A 19,508-nucleotide genomic window follows, 5' to 3' on the forward strand; every position below is an offset into this window, starting at 1 on the left:
ATTCATCTAATGGGAGTTACATTAGTGAATAATGTGGAAGTAGGAGGTAAGTAAAATAAAATATAGGAATAAGGGACTAAAATGGAGAACGTTATTAGATAAAAATTGCAAGCAGATTTTACTTAAAAATTTGTTCGGTAACTGAGTTAATTTGTGTTTAGACATTTACACTATATGAAAATACACATATCTCAAAAATTGTATTATGCAAATTGTTATCAAGTGTTCATTTTTAAAAGTGGCCTTTTGCTTTAGAGTTATTTTTGATAATGATGTGTTAACGAGGAAAGTACTGGGTGAGATAGTATAAGTGAGCAGATGGTACTCACTTGTAATTTAGACTTTGATGTAATATGTCTTTTGGACGGTTTTATCAGAATGTCTGATGATTAAGCTAAACCAAATGCTAATGGATACAGAAAGGTCTATGAGATTTTAGTGTAAATGATGTCCACTGAGATTCTATTTCATTATTTAGTCATAGTTACTGCAAGTTGCATATTTTGTGCTCTAATAGCTCCGATAACCTTACTTCTTACAGATTTTCATTTTAAATTTACATCTAAATATAGTAGGATGAAGATGAGTAGAGTAATGGTTATGCTTCACAGTCTGTTTACTAATGTGCATCTGGTTCATTAGGCCAAAAAATGCCAGCCATGTTTCAAAGTAACAGTCAGCTTTCTTCCATCATTGAATAAATTGGCCCTGTGTGTGACTGAAATATAATTTCATCTTTTGTACTGTTTCAGTATCAATAAATGATTATACTGTTCTTTTTTTTTTAAATAAATTTATTTTTGGCTGCAGTGGGTCTTCGTTGCTGTGCGCGGGCTTTCTCTAGTTGCGGCGAGCAGTGGCTACTCTTTGTTGCGCTGTGTGTGCTTCTCATTGCAGTGGCTTCTCTTGTTGCAGAGCACGGGCTCTGGGTGCACGGACTTCAGTAGTTGTGGCATGCAGGCTTATTAGTTGTGGCTCACGGGCTAAGAGCGCAGGCTCGGTAGTTGTGGTGCACGGGCTTAGTTGCTCCGTGGTATGTGGGATCTTCTGGACCAGGGCTTGAACCTGTGTCCCCTGCATTGGCAGGTGGATTCTTAACCACTACGCCACCAGGGAAGTCCCAATTATACCGTTCTTAATGAAGAGCAGTTGAGTTATTTGGATGGTGACTCTGATGTTACCATTGTTATTCTAAATTGGCATTAAGCTGTTATTCTTTCTCTTATTCTAACATGTTGTTTAGCCATTCTCTTGTCTTTTTTATAGGTTATTTTATTTATCAGATGATTCAAGTAAATTTATTTTTAGTTAACAGATGTTTGGAACTATAATAATTGTATAGAATAATACTAAGATTTATATACTATATGAGAACAAAAAGCTATGAATCAGAAAAACAACATTAAGAAAATTTATATGTTCTTAATGAAAACGTGATGGTTGAATAAGAGTTGCAATGTAATTTGGGTTTTAAAAAAATATTTCTTCTGCGATTATTTTAGGATGAGTAAGATAAACATTAGTATCTATGTACTTTTTTCTTTCTTTTTTTTTTTTGCGGTACGTGGGCCTCTCACTGTTGTGGCCTCTCCGGTTGTGGAGCACAGGCTCCGGACGCGCAGGCTCAGCGGCCATGGCTCACGGGCCCAACCGCTCTGCGGCATGTGGGATCTTCCCAGACCGGGGCACGAACCCGTGTCCCCTGCATTGGCAGGCGGACTCTCAACCACTGAGTCACCAGGGAAGCCCCTATCTATGTACTTTTAATCTGTGACCTTATAGTATATGCAATTTGCGCTAAAGAAATTAACATCTTTGAAATGGAGGTGACCACAATGTATTTTATGTTGGAAAGTATAGTAGTTTATAAATAAATATTTGATGGGTGACATTTTAAAGTATATATCTAAGAGGATAAAAATTGCTTCAACCATTTTTATATATGGGCGAGTTATAAGCAAATTTTAACTGTTAAGTTTTTTGGTTGAAGAGAACTATTTAATACCCTTACATGAGAAAGCCTGAGGTAAGTATGTCTGCCTACTGAAATAAAAGGGGCCTCAGGGTGCAGCATGTGTTTTTTCCTTTTTGTTTTTTTCTCAAAAAAGAGTAACAGGAAGAGTTGAGCCCAAAATTTTAGAATTTGATTTTCATTATCATAGATGCTAAAAATATTATGTGAAATATTGAAACTTGGTATGTGCAGGGAACTCACACCAAAGTTTCTATGTTGCCTTTTTTTTCTTTTTTAACCTTTAACCTCTTAGAGCTGGAATTAGTTGAAATATGATAGTTGTATAATAGGACTGATCAAAATGTAACTTTTGCAGGTTCTTTTCAACCTCCATACATACAGGAGATACATACAGGAGAAACATCAATTAACCAAAACCATTATTTAATGTCTGTGGAAGTAAAATTAGTTTGAGTTATTGAGAAAATAATTTATCTTTTTAGATTTTATTGGATTTTGATAAAACATCTCTTTAAGTTTTTCTACTCATCATTTCTACTTCATTCCCAAGGATCTGTATGATAGTTTTATTATGACTAGAATTCTTTCATGTGATCATTGAGAGAAGTGACTTTGTGCATTGGCTTTATTTATTGAATTGGAAACCTGTTATCAGATTCAATAAAATAGGTTTTCATTACATGGTTTCTGTTTCAAATTGTGAAATTTGCACGTTTTTCCAGTAAGCACACATTCTAATTCGAAGAACTTTGTTTAAATAAAGAAATGAGTAAGAGAAATTCTGATTCAGTACAATTGGATTTGGTGTTAGAAATCTGTATTGTAAAGCTCACCAGGTGACTTATATGTACACTGAAGTTTAAGAGTCATTGCTGTACAAAGGTGAAAAATAACATGCTTTATCTTTTAATTTTCTAGTCTGTGAAAAACTATACCAAATGTCATGTGAGAAATGAGCAGATTTGTAACAAACTTACCAGCTGTAAAAGCTGTTCACTAAACCTGAATTGCCAGTGGGATCAGAGACAACAGGAGTGCCAGGCTTTACCAGGTAAAGATTTCAATTTGGTAAATGAGTTTTATAGTCCACAGATGAATGCCATTATAGTAAAGAACGTTTAGTCAGAACATTCCATTTTCTAAAATTAAATCAGTAGCAAATAAACAATAACATTGGAGTAATGATAGCAGTGTTTCTACAAGAAAAGTTTGTATGTTTATTTCTAATTCTTTTAAGATGTTCAAGGTTTCTTGTATTTATTATGCTATTGACTTGATCAGAATACTGTTCAATTAAAAAATTATGTCTTAAAAACATAGAAAATAAAAAGTATTCAGACTAGTGTCCAGATCTAGCAATGTTAACATTTTAGCATATTGGATTTATTTTTTAAGTGCCCTTTATTTTTTAAATTTCAGGAACTGTTTTTTACTGACTGCTTTTTTGTTACAAATTGAAACATTTATAGTAATTGTTATATGATTTAATGAGAATCTAAGTTCTACAAACCAGAGCAAAACTCATTTATTTTTTTAAAATTAATTAATTAATTAATTAGGTTGTGCCAGGTCTTAGTTGTGGCAGGCAGGCTCCTTAATTGTGTCTTGCCAGCTCCTTAGTTGCAGCATGTGTACTCCTTAGTTGCGGCTTGCCAGCTCCTTAGTTGTGGCATGTGAACTCTTAGTTGTGGCATGCATATGGGATCTAGTTTCCGGGCCCCCTGCATTGGAAGTGTGGGGTCTTAACAACTGTGCCACCAGGGAAGTCCCAAAACTCATTAAAAAGAAATTTCAATTTAATTTTTATAGCTAACACTCTTCTTAGTGGACCCTAAGTACTCTTTCTTTCAAATATGAAAGAGAAAAGCAGAAAATTGAAAACTTGTATAGATATTTAACCAGTTCCATTTTCTTATTATACAGATAAGCTGAGACACACTGGTTATGTGACTTGCTTCAAAGTGCCTGACTTGTAAATGGCAGAGGGGACTAATAACTGGGAGTTCTATTTCTGTTCAGTTTTTTGCCTGTTTCTATATCATGATTTTTTTTTAAATTCTTTCATAGAAAAATTTTCTGAACCTATGTAGTTCTAGAAAGTGTTGGAAAATTCCATCACAGGATTTAAGTCTTTCTTATATAAGTTCATGTAAGAAAATAAAAATTAGATTGCCTTTAAAAGTACGATTGAGGTTTTGGAATTTTCTCTATGTGCTGACTTTTGAAGCTTTTAAATAGTGATATATGCATGTGTGTTCACTTTGAGTAAATTAGAGAATATTAATGCAGTAGGCAGGATTTGAGAAGCATTAGTGATATGACACTAAACTTGAAAGTAATGATTTCTAAGTGTTAAAATCTAAAAATAACATGTAGATCAGAAAAAATACTTATAAAGTCTCTTTAAAAAGACAAAGAAAATGCTAGACTAAAATAAGATTTGACTGAAGGAATATATATGTTTAAAGGAATATTACTCAATAAGAAGGGAATTAGATTACCAGTGGAAATTTGGAAAAATAATAGTGAAGTTTTATTTGGTAGTACCCATCTATTCATTGCTTGGGAAAATATTTTGGTTTGGTATAAGGGTTCTACTTGACCAGGCTGTTATTTTGGAGAATAATAAATAGAATAAAATATTTTATTATGTACTAACTTACCTTGTCCTGTGTTCATATTTACTAAGAACCAGCTTGGTATATATATAGTTTGGTTTCCATTCAGCTTGTCTCAAGGAAGTGAATGCTCTAAATGAGGGCCCAGTCTGTATAGTAGTTGCACTTTTCCATGAAAATTTGTGAATTGCATTTTTCCCATTGATCTCATATAAAATTGGCAATTTGAATTTGTCTAACTAAACTTATTAAAAAAATTAACTGCTATCCTTTTAACTCTAAAGCTGAGTTAGTGCTCAATACTATGGAAGCCTAAAACATCAAAACATTTGGGTCAGTGCTATAATTTAGTTTAGCCTCAAAGGCCCATGCGTTGTTTGCATTTGTATGATTTATCAACCAGGTATTTTTGATCTTATAAAAAAAAAAAAGCGACAGGCAAAACTAATGTAAATCCTTCCTTGATTTAGTAAGGAAAGAAACAGCCGAAATTTAACCAAAACTTTTGCACTCTTTCCTTAAAGTGATTTGGTACTTTAGATTTCAGAAGACAAGGAAGATTGCTATATGTGTAGCCTGAAAATGAAAACAGACGTGTTTGAAAGTCTTATTAAATGACTCCAGTTTATTGAGGGGTTACTGTGTTTCAAGCACTGTGTGTTATTCTCATTACCTAGTTTAACAGGACAGCAGTTATTAAAGAGCCAGAGTACCCTGTAATACTAAGACATTATTTGCTTTTGTGATTCTCATTCTGTTATAGGTTTGCTATGTAAATAGTTTTCCAAAGGCTACATAATACGTGATTCCAATAGATTGAATGTAGATGCAGATACGAGAATACAGTTATATTAAACCAATACTAAAGAGATTTGCAAAAATATTTATAAAACAATGCCACACTTTTCACTATTTTGGTTTTTGGAGACTATAATTAAAAAATTAAATATGCTATTTATTTTAAGTTGTTATATTTTTCCCCAACATTTTATTATGAAAAATTTCAAACATAGAAAAACTGAAAAAATTGTAGAGAGGATACCCAATACCCTCACCCTAGATTTTATGATGCACATTTTCCTCTGCTTTATTCCTGATCTCTCTGCCTATCCATGCCCTATTTATTTATCAACCCATGTCAATTTTTTGATGCCAGGGACCTGATTTGAGCTGCTCCTAAGGAGAAAATTTGATGGTACATCTTCTTCAAGCCTATAATAGCATAAAGGGACAAGACATCCCAGAAACTGGAGAAGTGTGTTTGTAATAAAAATTTAAATTATAATTTTAAATGAATAAGTATATTTTTAAAAGATCAGTTTTTATTTTTAATATGATCAAACCCAATAGATATAAAATGCATAAGGGAAAAAATATGTGGAGTTCTCAATAATTTTTAAGAGTTAAAGGGGTCTTGAGACCAGAATATTTGAGAATTGCTGCTTTATAATAATTCCATAAAGATTGTATTAATGCATCCAAGGCTGAAAGGGCAAGAGGCACTGATATATTTAGTGATGTGGAAACTAAAATGTAGTGAAACTTCATAGATCGGTGTGTTAATAAAACACTGCAATGTTAATTAATGCACACTAGAGCATAACTTTATATTGTATTTATAAATCCATGTTTTAGAAAATAGGCACTGTTTTAAGTTCAATTTGGACCCTAAGGATAAACCACTGTTACTGAATGGTATGTTTAAACTTTCGAAAGACCTGAATGACTGTGTAAAAATAAATACTAGAAAGCAAAGCTTATAGCTTCTTTACTATACGTAAATGAAATGAGACTTCTTGCCCCACAGTTATAATTAAAGAATCAAAGAACCCAGCTTATATCAAAATCGTACACCTGGGCTATGGAAATTAGATTTAGAGGACAATTAGCTACACTTGTAGGATAACTTTGAAATTGCTTTTGTTATGTGCTGGTTATTTTTCTATTAAAGTGATCTTGTATTATATAAATTGCACTTTGGGACGTAAGTGCAGTAGTGATTTTACTTGCTGAGAAACCATATGCCAGTACACTAGGTTTACACAGAAAACCTAACAGTCAACACATTTTAACAGATGTTATAGAGCCGTAGCTTTTCTTATGTTTAAGAATTAAAGAAAAAATTAGGATCTTCTTATTCTTCATCAAACTATTAGACACATTTAGTTTGGTATGTTATAGTGATATATTTAAATTTTTATTGTTAAAATTATTTAAACAAATACCGAATTTGTATTTAGAATTCTAAAATAATTGAAAAATACACATGCTTTTTGGTAATCTAAAAATAAGATATAATTTTTTTTTTGACTAGCTCATCTTTGTGGAGAAGGATGGAATCATATCGGGGATGCTTGTCTTAGAATTAATTCCAGTAGAGAAAACTATGACAATGCAAAACTTTATTGCTATAATCTTAGTGGAAATCTTGCTTCATTAACAACCTCGAAAGAAGTAGAATTTGTACTGGATGAAATACAGAAGTATACGCAACAGGTAACAACTATACTTGTTTTTATTATGGAAATATGCTGATAATCCTGTAACCATTGGCAATGGTTCATTCAGCCTCTTTTTGTTTTTTAATACCTTATTTTTACTAAACCGTCGAAGTAAAAGTGTAGAACTGATTTCTTTGGTAATAAAGTTTTCTAAATTACTCATCTCATGTTTTGCTCAGTAAACCATTGCATTATCTTACCAAGAAGACATCTCATATGAATAAATATACTTTAAATATACTTTAAAACTTGTGCATATAATTTAAGAATTTGTTTTGTAGTGTAATAATTTTGGGATGTCCCTTATAATTAGAACACTAGACCAACACATTGGCTGTATTTGTATATATGTATCTTTGTGTGTGTGTTCTGTGGGTTAAGTTTTTGAATTATACTATTTTCCTAGGTATAGATTTGCTTGAAATAATATACGAATAGTTAGCAGGACTTAAACTGATTTTTAAAGTACATGGGAGATTTGGAACATACAGCATTTGGGAACAGTTTCAATTTCCTAGAGAGTTGGTCCATAGAAAATGGAATAGTTCCTTGGAAATAATGTCAAATATCATTTTATAAGAAATTTTTAATAGGAACTCACAGTATTTTCTGTTCTTGGGATGTTAAAATACAGTCAACTGTTAAGAACATATTAAGTTGGAGATTTGGAAATAATTTACTAAATATTGTTTTGAAATATCTTATTTAGATACTTACTTGAAATGTCTTGAGGACATTTTTAAAAATTGAGGTATATTTGATGTGTTGTTTCAGGTAGACAACATAATGATTTTATATTTGTAATATTGTGATATATATTGTTTTTGGATTTTTTTTTTAGGTTCCACATGTAAGTGAGATCATTTTCTTTCTCTCTCTGACTCATTTCACTTAGCATAATGCTCTCAAGAGCCATCGTGTTGTTGCAAATGGCAAGATTTCAGTACCCTGTGATCTCACTTCTGTGTTGAATTTAAAACAAGGAAACAAGAATACACATGAAAAAACAAAAAACCAAGCTCAAAGATACAAAGAACAGATTGGTAGTTGTCAGAGGCAAGGGTGGAGGGTGGGCAAAATGGGTGAAGGGGGTCAAAAGGTACAGACTTACAGTTATAAAATAAACAAGCCATGGGGCTGCAATTCATGGCATGGTGACTATAGGTAATAATACTGTATTATGTATTTGAAACGTGCTAGGAGAGTGGATCTTAAAAATCCTCATCACAAGAAAACTGTGTATGGTGACAGATGTTAAGTAGACTTATGTGGTGATCATTCCACAATATATACAAATATTGAATCATTATTTTGTATACCTGAAAATAATATAATGTTATATGTCAATTATACATCAATTAAAGAAAAGAAAAAATATAGTCAACTCTTAAGTTGTAGGAGATTTAGAAATAATTTACTAAATCTAATTTAAAATACCTTATTTAGTTCGCATACATACTTGAAATATACTAAGATAATATAAACTGTCATAGCATCATTGAAGATTTTTGTATTTTGTGTCAAAATAAAATTAGAGCTCAATATAGATCAGGTAAGTGATAAAGCTAAACAATAATAAATACCTCAGATCTGAGGTGTGTACAAGATTTGGCCAATGTTTCAGATACACACACACACACACAGACACCCTGTGGTAAATAATCCACAAAGTGGCATGATTTCTATACAAATAATGGAGATACGGCTATAATTCAACTATTTCTTTGAAAACTATATTAGATCTCAATGACTTTTTTTGACCTTAGGTTATGGCTTTTATTGGACAAGGGTCTGTTGGTGCTACAGAACTCCACTCTGCAGTGCAGTGGATATGGTTTTGGCTTGAAAACTTTTCAGAGCAAAGATTACCAATTGCTTGCTATTGAAACAGTTAAGTAATACTTCCTTGGTATAGCTGATTTTTAAGCAGTATTGAGGACAGCGTATCAAAATGATGGAGAGCATGCAGTGTGGACATACTGCTTACCTCCACAGCTTAGTAGCAAGTTAGCCTCCCCAGTTTATGTTCCTCATCTGTAAACTGGGATATAGTAATCATAGCTACCTTATATGTTTATTGTGAGAAATAAATGAGGTATTGTATGTGAAGAGCATAGATACATTTTATTTCTTAGTGTTTACTAAAGTTATCATTATTATTGTTTGCATTTTAAAGATTATTTTTGTATGTCTGTTTCCACTACTGCTGTAACTACTATTTCCAAGAATCATTCATTAGATAATGAATTCTTAAGTAACTAAATGAATTTATTTGATGAATAGTTAATAATATTGATATTGACTGTAGAAAAATATTTGCCCCAGAATAGTGTTTTAATTTTTCCACTTTACAAAGCCTTCCTCCACTCACCCCCACTAATTATACTAGGACCTTTTCCTTCTTAAGATCATTTCTGATTTATGCTAAAGAATAGGAATATATGTTACTGATTTTCCTTTTGCTAATAACAGGGGAACAAGCATCTGATTTTTAAAAAGTGATATAAGAACAGTTTTGTATAAATGTTAAAAAAATTAGAGGGACTTAAACACATACTCTTTTGAAATGTTTATATGAACATTCAGTTCATTACTATTGCCTGCCATAATTTTTGTGGTGGTATTAGTGTGTGTATTTCTCATGAGTATTGATACAGATAATTTAATTTCTAATGCCATTTTATATCTGTAGAGTCAAAGCCCTCCCCCATTAATAAAATTGATAAATTTATTATACCTCCAGTTTTTATAAATATTCAAAAGTTTTACGTGGATATTACATTGTGATACTTGGCTGTCAAACATTTGTTATATGCTTGATATTAATAGGGAAAAGAAAAACTATAATAATTAAATTTGTATGAAAAATTGATCTGTAAAATCATTTTTGTGTGAACTGAAGCTGTATTTCTGGGAAGGATGGGCTAATCTTCATTCATTTAGTACAAATTTATTGAGCACCTTCATTGTACTTGGCAGTCTACTGCTTGCTGAGAATATAGAGATCAAAAACAATCACTGTTGTTAAAGAGCTTATGGGGGAGAAATACAAACACAGTTATACCAAAGTGTGATAATTGCAATGATAGATGCACACCGGGTGATGTATGAAGGTAGAGGATGGATACCTGACCAGTAACGTGGACTTAAGGAGTTTCCTAGAGTAATGCTGTAGTTAATTATTGCAGGACTTTGAGTTGGCCAGCGCATGAAGATATTTGTAAGGAGGTCAGAGAAGTGCCTCTGTTTTTTCTCTTAATTTGCCTTGTTTGAGAGCTACCAGCCTTATGGTTGAGGATAAGATGCAAGTGGTGTCATCTAGGAGAGATCTGTTGATTTTTAAAAAATATTTTAGAAAATATTGACAGGGTATTATTTGTAAAGTTTTATTTTTAGTCATATGGAGCATACAGCATAATTTAAGATCTATTTATATTCTTGTACTACCAAGAGCTTCATTTCTTTAATTACAAAATTGAGATTCAGTTATCAATGAACATTTGGAAATTAGTTCTACTGAATATGTATAACTTATAAAGAGCATCTTATTGGTCGATCCACATTCTTTAAGTTTTAGAAAGTACTAGTGTTTGGCATTTGAGCTCTATTGCTATTTTCCTTGTTTAAAATACATTATTTTTAGTTTTTACATTTTAAACTTGAAATATGCTATTTTAGAAGTTTCATATTTCAAGATTTCTTACATAAGTTGCTCACTTTTTCTTGCTTATGATTATACAGTAGGTCCTTATTAGTTATCTATTTTATATATAGTAGTGTGTATATGCTTATAAGTCATAAAGATTAGACCAACAATTATTTTGGATGTATGATGAACTTAGATTCAGTAGTTTGTGGCATAGCCTGCCCTGTAAATGAAGAATGTTTTATTTCATTAGAAATATAAGCTTTAGCAAAATTTCAAAGGTGGAATTTTCTGCAAGGTGACATTCCGCTAAGCATATCTTTATATAAAATGAATTATATCCTGAGTCATTGCAGTTGTATAGACATAAGGTAACCCTTCTGTAGCAAATAAAGATTGACAAATTCATGCACTTTAAACAGGTATCCTGGATCAAATGATCATTTACTTATCAGAAATGGCTAATGAATTGTTGCAATGATTTATGGTGTGCTGCAGTAAATTTTCATAATATAGTAATTTATCTTTCATTCTTCAACTGCCTGTCCAGTTCATTTACTGCGTAATAGTTACTTTAAATGTTTTATCAACTGCTTATTTTTCTGTTCTTCTCCTCTTCCTTGCAGATTCTTATCATGATGATTTGGAGAATAATATTTCATTTTAAATGACTTGTTTTTACTATAGATAGTTTGGAAATATAGACAGAGTTGCTGTAATGTGAAGCACAGTCATTAATCTGAAATAGCTATGTTGGATTGATTCCTGCTGTTATTATCAAGAACTATAAAAATGTCATAGCTTTTTTGTTATCAAAATATCTTTGAGAATAAGTATGAAATATATGATGATCACAAGGCAAAGCAGCATGTGTATTTTTATAATTAGAAACATTATTTATTAAGCACTATCTCTGTCTCAGGAATTGGATGTTGGAAAATAAGCATCTCTGTTCTAATGGCCTTGCTTAGGAAAATTTGTTGACTACCTACTATGTGTACAGTACTCTACTTAGGTGATATGAGATCTACTGTTATAATGAATATTCATAATATTTTAATTTCATTTAAGAAATATTTGTTGAGTATTTTCTGTGTGAAAATTGTTATATTTATGCACTATAAATTTCTAGGTCTACGGGTTCTTTATAAGCTCTCTAGGACCATTTGTACAACATATTTAGAATAAATACTGGATTTATATATCTTATTTCTATATTGTTAAAGACTCAAGTGGAGGGACATATTTTTCTCTATCCTGACAGTAATGTAAAAAAAAAAAAAAAGATGATGTGGAGTTTTGAAGCTACTTCACATTATAATATTATTAGCTTGGTAACTGAGAACATAAATTATTATTATGTATATTTGAGGTAGAAATGTTTAGGAATGATGTCAGCGAGGTGATAGAATGGGAGTTTGCAGCACTCATTCCCTCACAGAAACATTGATTTGAACAATCATCCATATACAAAATACCTTTACAAAAGCTAAGGAGTCCAGGTAAGAGGTTATAGCACCGGGTTGGGGCGGTGGGCGGAACACAGAAATAAGAAAACACTCATTGAAGATGGTAGAAAGGACAGTTTCACATTACCTGCATCATCCTTCCCCTAAGCCTGCACGGTACAGGAAGCACGGTGAGAAAGGGTGAGAAATACCCTCTGCAAAGGGGAAGGAGAATGAAATGAGCACCGATTTTGCTTTGGACTCTACTTCCAGGCCTGCTCTAGTGAACCCCGGTGCCTAGATGATCCCTGTGGACCCAGGCGCCAGGCATATCCCAGTGCCACACTGGCTCCTGTGGCCTCAGGCTGCAGGCTGGCACCCGCAGACTCAGCCTCCAGGCTAGTCCCCCATATACCTAGGAAACAGGAGACCTAGGATCCACACCCTCCCCATTAGACCCCAGCACTGGGCTGGCCTCTAGAGACCCAGGGTCAGGCTCATCCCAGTGGACTCAGGCTTCAGGCCCTCCCCTATGATCCCAGGTACCAGGCCCACCCCCATGGACTTAGGCGTCAGAAGACTCAGGACCAGGCTTGCCCCAGTGGACCCTGGTACCAGGCTAGCCCCTGCAGCCTCATGACCATACTTGATGACCCAGGTGCCCGGCTTGCCCCAGCACCAGTCCATAGGATTCAGGCTCATGGCCTGATCCAGTGCCAGGTAAGCCCTGTGGATGCATGCTCCTGGGTGGCTCCCACAGTTCCAGGCTCCAAACTGGCCCATGGACCAGGCTGCAGGCCTGCCACTGTGGACCAGGTTCCAGGCTCACCACTTTGTACTCAGTTACCAGTCCTACCCCAGTGGATCCTTGTGCCAGACTGACCCTTCAGACCTAGGATCCAGGCCTGCACCCACAGACTCAGGCTCCAGGCTTGCCCTCGTGGAAAAGAGAAAGCGGCAGAAAGCTCATTTAAAGGAATAATTACAGGAAACTTCCCAAATATGGAGAGGGAAAAGAACATCCAGATCCATAAATCCCAAAGAACCTCAACTAGATTAAACATAACGAGACTTTCACCAAGACACATTATAATAGCCCCAAATAAATCCAAGCATTTATGCTCAATTGATGGTTGACAGAGGTGCCAAGAACACACAATGGGAAAAGGACAATCTCTTCACTGAATAATGCTGGCTATTCTTATGCAGAAGAATGGAAGTAGATCCTTATCTTACACCATATTAAAAAATCAGTTCAAAATGGATTAAAGACTTAGACACATTAAGACTCGAAACTGTAAAAGTACAAGAGGAAGACACAAGAAAAAATCTCAACATTGGTCAGGGCAATGATTTTTTGGATGTGACCCCAAAAGCACAGACCACAAGAGCAAATATAGATAAATGAGATTGTGTCAAACTAGTAAGATTCTGCATAGCAAAGGAGATAATCAAGAGTGAAGAGACAGGGCTTCCCTGGGGGCACAGTGGTTAAGAATCCGCCTGCCAATGCAGGGGACACGAGTTCGAGCCCTGGTCCGGGAAGATCCCACATGCCACGGAGCAACTAAGCCCATGCACCATAACTACTGAGCCTGCGCTCTAGAGCTCATGAGCCACAACAACTGAGCTCACGTACCGCAACTACTGAAGCCCACGCTCCGCAGCAAGAGAAGCCACCGCAATGAGAAGCTCGCACACTGCAATGAAGAGTAGCCCCTGCTAGCTGCAACTAGAGCAAGCCTGCTCACAGCAACGAAGACCCAACATAGCCAAAAATAGATTAAAAAAAAAAAAAAAAGAGTGAAGAGACAACCTATGGAATGGGAGAGAATGTAAACCATACATCTAATAAAGATTTAATGTTCAAAATATATAAAGAACTCAAATAATTCAACAGAAAATAAATAACCCAGTTAAAAAATGGGCAAAGGACATAGAAATTTTTCAAAGAAGACATAAAAATGGCCAGCCAGATATATGATGAAAAGCTCAACAGCAGTAATCATCAGAAAAATGCAAATCAAAACCAATTGAGATATCACCTCACACCTGTTAGAATGGCTGTTATCAAAAAGATAAGAGGTGGGCTTCCCTGGTGGCACAGTGGTTGAGAGTCTGCCTGCCGATGCAGGGGGCACGGGTTCGTGCCCCGGTCCGGGAGGATCCCACGTGCCACGGAGTGGCTGGGCCCGTGAGCCATGGCCGCTGAACCTGCGCGTCTGGAGCCTGTGCTCCGCAACGGGAGAGGCCACAACTGTGTGAGAGGCCCGCGTGCCGCAAAAAAAAAAAAAAAAAAAAAAAGAGGTAACATATATTGGCAAAGATGAGGAGAACAGGAACTCTTGTATACTGTTGGTGGGAATGTAAGCAGTATAGTCAATTTGGAAAATGGTATGGAGTTTCCTCAAAAAATGAAAACTATCATATGACCCAGCAGTCCCATGTCTAGATATATATCCAAAGGAAATTAAGTCAGTATCTTGAAGAGATATCTGCACTTCTATGTTCATTGCAGCATTATTCACAATAGCCAAGCTATGGACACAACTTAAGTGTCCATCGACGGATACATGGATGTATAAAGAAAATATATATATACATATGGGTATGTTAATTAGCTTGATTGTGATAATCATTTCATAACGTGTACATATACCAAAAAAAAATCATACACCTTATATAGGTATAATTTTCATTTGTCAATTATACCTCAAGAAAGCTAGAAAAAATGAAAAATAAAATCTCAAAAAGAAAAGCATAACTCTAAAGCAGAAACAAGGAAAGAAAAAGAGGTGTTCATAATCTAAAAAATTTTGTAAAGAGAGTACCTTGGACCAAGAATATATCATTATTTTTTCAGTTTCATTAGAATAATATATTTTAAAATTGAGTAATGATTAAAATAAGGTATATAAATACAGCATATATTTTGTTTCTAAGCGACTTTTGAAATATTATTGAGAGCCCTAAGAAAGTTTACTTTGATGGCATTTGTCAACCTCTGTTAATTAAATTTAGGCATCAGGGTCAAAGATTTTATTAGTTTTCTTGATCTCTTTAATAATGAAAGTAGATGACATTAATTTATCTAAAACTGCACTAAAGTCCTTGTGTACTAGTAGAGGTCTGAACTAGGAGAGAGGCCCTTTTTCCTAGTCCTTTGTGAACCTGTTGTGAAGTCTTCACTCAGCCTTTATATACTGTTCATTGATTTTGTTTTCTGTTTTCTCACAGTGCATAAAATGTCAATTTAGCTTTAGATTCTTAACTCCACAACTGATTAGATTGGTAGTAACAGTAGTAATAGTAGCTGCAGCAGAAGTAGCAGTAACAGTAGCAGCAACACAATATGTTAAGTTTTTTTAATGATCTTCCCTCGTAAGATAGGTATTTATATCAGATATCACCATTTTATAGAAGAGGAAACTGAGGTTCATGAGGGCTAAAGAAATGACCCCAGTCATGTCCCTAAACACAAAATATGTTTTAAACATAATGTTCTATTATACATAATTCTCCAAGATGTGCTGGAATTGTTAATTATCCTTAGTACTCGAAGTCCTTAGAAAGGCAGTTCTATATATTTTCAAATGTAATTTTTAATGATAATGAACTGTTTGCTAAGGAACATGATGCAGGGTTTTTACATCTCACTTTTTAAAAATGTCCCTTTTGCTATTGTTTACAGAAAGTATCACCTTGGGTAGGCTTACGCAAGATCAATATATCCTACTGGGGATGGGAAGACATGTCACCATTTACAAACACAACACTACAGTGGCTTCCTGGTGAACCCAATGATTCTGGGTTCTGTGCGTATCTAGAAAGGGCAGCCGTGGCAGGCTTAAAAGCTAACCCTTGTACCTCTATGGCAGATGGTCTTGTCTGTGAAAAACCTGTTGGTAAGTAGTCCAGTAAACTAGTATTCTTTAAAAATATGTTTCCAACCCTTCTTCCCACTACCCTCTTCCATGGTGTGATGCTATGTAGGCCTGAAGTAACTTTCACCATCTTTTTATGATGCTGATTTCAATGTATATTTTATCTTTATTCACATTCCCCACTTACTATTAGTGACCTCAGCCTTAACTTATGAAAATATCAAAATTGTATTGTTTTATACAATCTTTATTTCTTGGTTAAAATAGTGAGATTATGAACATATGGTTGTAGTTACAGTATAGTAATAATCTGTTCTTAATATTTTAATGTGTTTTACTTTTATAATAATAGTCTTTGTAAGAAAGATTTATCATTAAGATCAACAACTCATTTAGAATCATTTTAATCTTACAGATCTATTATTTCAGTTGGCAAATGAAGAGAAACCTTGCTGTTCCATCTTTTGAAATGGGTTTTTGTTAAGTGAGAAAGGAATATTGAATTCTTTTCTCTTTTTTTAAGTACTATATTTTGTATTGCAGAAGAATATACATAACATAAAATTTATAATTTTAACCATTTTTCCCTTCAGTGTTTTTGAGATACAATTGACTTTTTAAAACATTTTTTAAGTATAGAGTTCACTGTCATTAAGCATAGCCACATTGTTGTTAATCTATCAACACTATCCATCTCCAGAACCTTTTCATCTTCCCAAACTGAAACTCCATATCCGTTACACAGTAACTCCCCACTCATCCCTCCTCCAGCCACTGACAGCCACCTTCCACTTCCTGTCTCTATGAGTTTGACTGCTCTAAGTATCTCATATAAGTGGAATCATAAGGTGTTTGTCCATTTGTGACTGGCTTATTTCTCTTAGCATAATGTCTTCCAAGTTCACCCATGTTGTAACATATGTCAGAATTTCATTCCTGTTTAAACATGAATAATTATCCATTGTATATATATATACCACATTTTGTTTATCCATTCATATATTGATGGACACTTGTTGCTTCCACCTACTGACTATTGTGAATAATGATGCTATGAACGTGGGTGTACAAATATCTGTTCCAGTTCCTGCCTTCATGTCTTCTAGGTACATAGCCAGAAGTGGAATTGTTGTATCATATGGTAATTCTGTGTTTAATTTTTTGAGGAATTGCCATACTGTTTGCTATGGAAGCCTCACCATTTTAACATTTCCACAAGTAGTGTACAGGCTTCCAATTTCTCCACATCCTTGCCAACATTTAAAAAAATAGTCATCCTAATGGGTGTGATAAATATTACATTTTATGTAAAAATTTTATAGTAAACTGTTTTATTTTTGTTTGTTGCTTTGATAAAGTGTGGAATGTTTATAGAATTATGGCTAGCTAGAAAAGTAAATAATGTTAGTGTACATAATATTTAGCTAATGGATAGAAAAACCTAGGTCATGTATTACATTTCTATTAAAAAATTTTAAATTATACAATTTTATGTACTTTGTAAACGATTAAAAATTTCCAAAGTATTATAAATTTCAAATTAGATAATAAATTTAAGAAGTATTGACATGTCATCTTCATTCTCATTTATCTTATCATACAATTTTAACTCTAATTTTTATCCCACACTTGGCTTAATTGAAACATTCCCTAAACAACAAAATGAACGAAACCCGTATACTTGTGTTAGAAAGCAGTTAACAAATAAAATAATTATATTTGCTGATGTATTCCAGTTAGTCCAAATCAAAATGCAAGGCCTTGCAAAAAGCCATGCTCTTTAAGGACGTCATGTTCCAACTGTACCAGCAACGGAATGGAGTGTATGTGGTGCAGCAGCACGAAGCGATGCGTTGACTCGAATGCCTACATAATCTCTTTTCCATATGGACAGTGTCTGGAGTGGCAGACTGCCACCTGCTCTCGTAAGTATTTCTCTAGAGTCCCTTTTTGTTTAACTGCAACATAAATCACTTTTCTGTGATGGACAGAGAAATTGAACATTTGAGGAAGTTTAAAAAAATGAGAAAAAATATTGTCACTAGTTATAATTAAAATTGCTAGTTACAAGTAAAAGCTAGTTTTAAAACCTCTTAATGCTGTAACCCTGATTTACATTATACCATCATTTTGAATTCCCCTGAGTCTATTACCCTGCTATGAGCATTTTGCCACATTTGCGTTCCCCTGAACTCTGAGCGTGTGTTGAAAACAGTAACACTTCATGAAAGTGCTCACTTCAGAAGGATCGCATTGCTTCGTTGTGCTTCTTTAGTGTCCTTTAATCTAGCACAGTTCCTGTGTCGTCTTTTTTTATAACTGTGATTTTTTTTTTTTTAAGAACCTACACCAGTTGTTTTCTAGGTTTCCCAACTTGGATTTGTCTAATTGTTTTCTCATGATTAGATTAAAAATTAAGTAGTTTTTTGGTAAGGATATATCAGTGGTGGTATATTTGCTACAAATGCAAGATGTATAATCTTGGCGTCACATGGGAAGTTGTGTCATCAGGCCAGTACTGAACTTACTGTGGGTTGTGCTTCGGGGGAAGACCCTGCCTCTTGCTGGTCTCATGTTTTATAAGGACTATAGAATGAGGAAGCACCTGACAGTCTGTGTTACTAGGTACTGTGTAGTTATGAGGCAGCATGGTCATCCAGTTATAAGCCCTTCTCGCTCAGATGAGTGCCCTCATTTAGAGGCAGCTGCTTAAGCCAATACAGGTGGGGACTAACTGTCTCTTCCAGACCTTACATTACTCCCAGGGAGGATGTTTCCTTCCCCTAGGGACCCAACCAAATCCATATTTGTTCCATGTCGGGCACCAGTGTTGCTTGAAGAGCTGGGACAAAGTGGTAATTGCCACAGTGTAGGCTAGAACTTGCAGGCTGTAGCTGTTGTGTGCATTTATTCTTCCAGGCTCTTGGCATCAAGTGGAGAGGTGTTCCTGGGATGGGTATGGCTGGACCTGTTATGGGTTGAGCTCCCTGTTGCTATCCCATTTTAGGAATTTTGATAAGGAATGGGGACGTACGTGATCAAGTGTGTGACAAGGGGGTGTTGCAGGCATAAAATGGTCTTGTTAGCACAGAAAACATCTTATAACTAGGAGCCAGCTGCTGAGGAAGGTTGAAATACCAGTCCTGGAGACTTGTGGGGAGTTGAGACATTGCTCAGCTTCTCCTGCCTTGATTGTTGTGTTTGTTTCACAAAAGATTATATACGTATGACCCATTTAGATAAAGTTGAAAATAGGTAAAACTATGCTGTATTGTTTAGGAATGTATTTTTTAGGTAGAACTGTAGGGTAAGGTAAAAAGTTATTCTTATAAATGTCAGATAGTGGATGCTGCTGGAAAAGATTAGTGGTGCTGATTAGGAAAAGGGTACAAAGGAGGCAATGTTCTGCTTCTAGGCTGCATGCAGGTACAGAGTA

At 34.5% G+C, this 19,508-nt stretch overlaps 1 protein-coding gene across 1 annotated transcript in view; it reads left to right on the forward strand.

Moving 5' to 3' along the window:
• The window catches only part of ATRNL1 (attractin like 1), a 679,297-nt gene that overhangs the window by 137,422 nt on the left and 522,367 nt on the right, over positions 1 to 19,508 (forward strand). Inside the window, exons 14-17 of the mRNA XM_060125653.1 lie at positions 2,894 to 3,026; positions 6,908 to 7,089; positions 15,880 to 16,093; positions 17,809 to 17,997. Coding sequence (XP_059981636.1) covers positions 2,894 to 3,026; positions 6,908 to 7,089; positions 15,880 to 16,093; positions 17,809 to 17,997 — 718 coding nt within the window. The remainder of the gene's footprint in view (positions 1 to 2,893; positions 3,027 to 6,907; positions 7,090 to 15,879; positions 16,094 to 17,808; positions 17,998 to 19,508) is intronic.

Source organism: Lagenorhynchus albirostris, chromosome 16 (genome assembly GCF_949774975.1).
Source record: "Lagenorhynchus albirostris chromosome 16, mLagAlb1.1, whole genome shotgun sequence".
In the NCBI taxonomy this organism is placed as follows: domain Eukaryota; kingdom Metazoa; phylum Chordata; class Mammalia; order Artiodactyla; family Delphinidae; genus Lagenorhynchus; species Lagenorhynchus albirostris.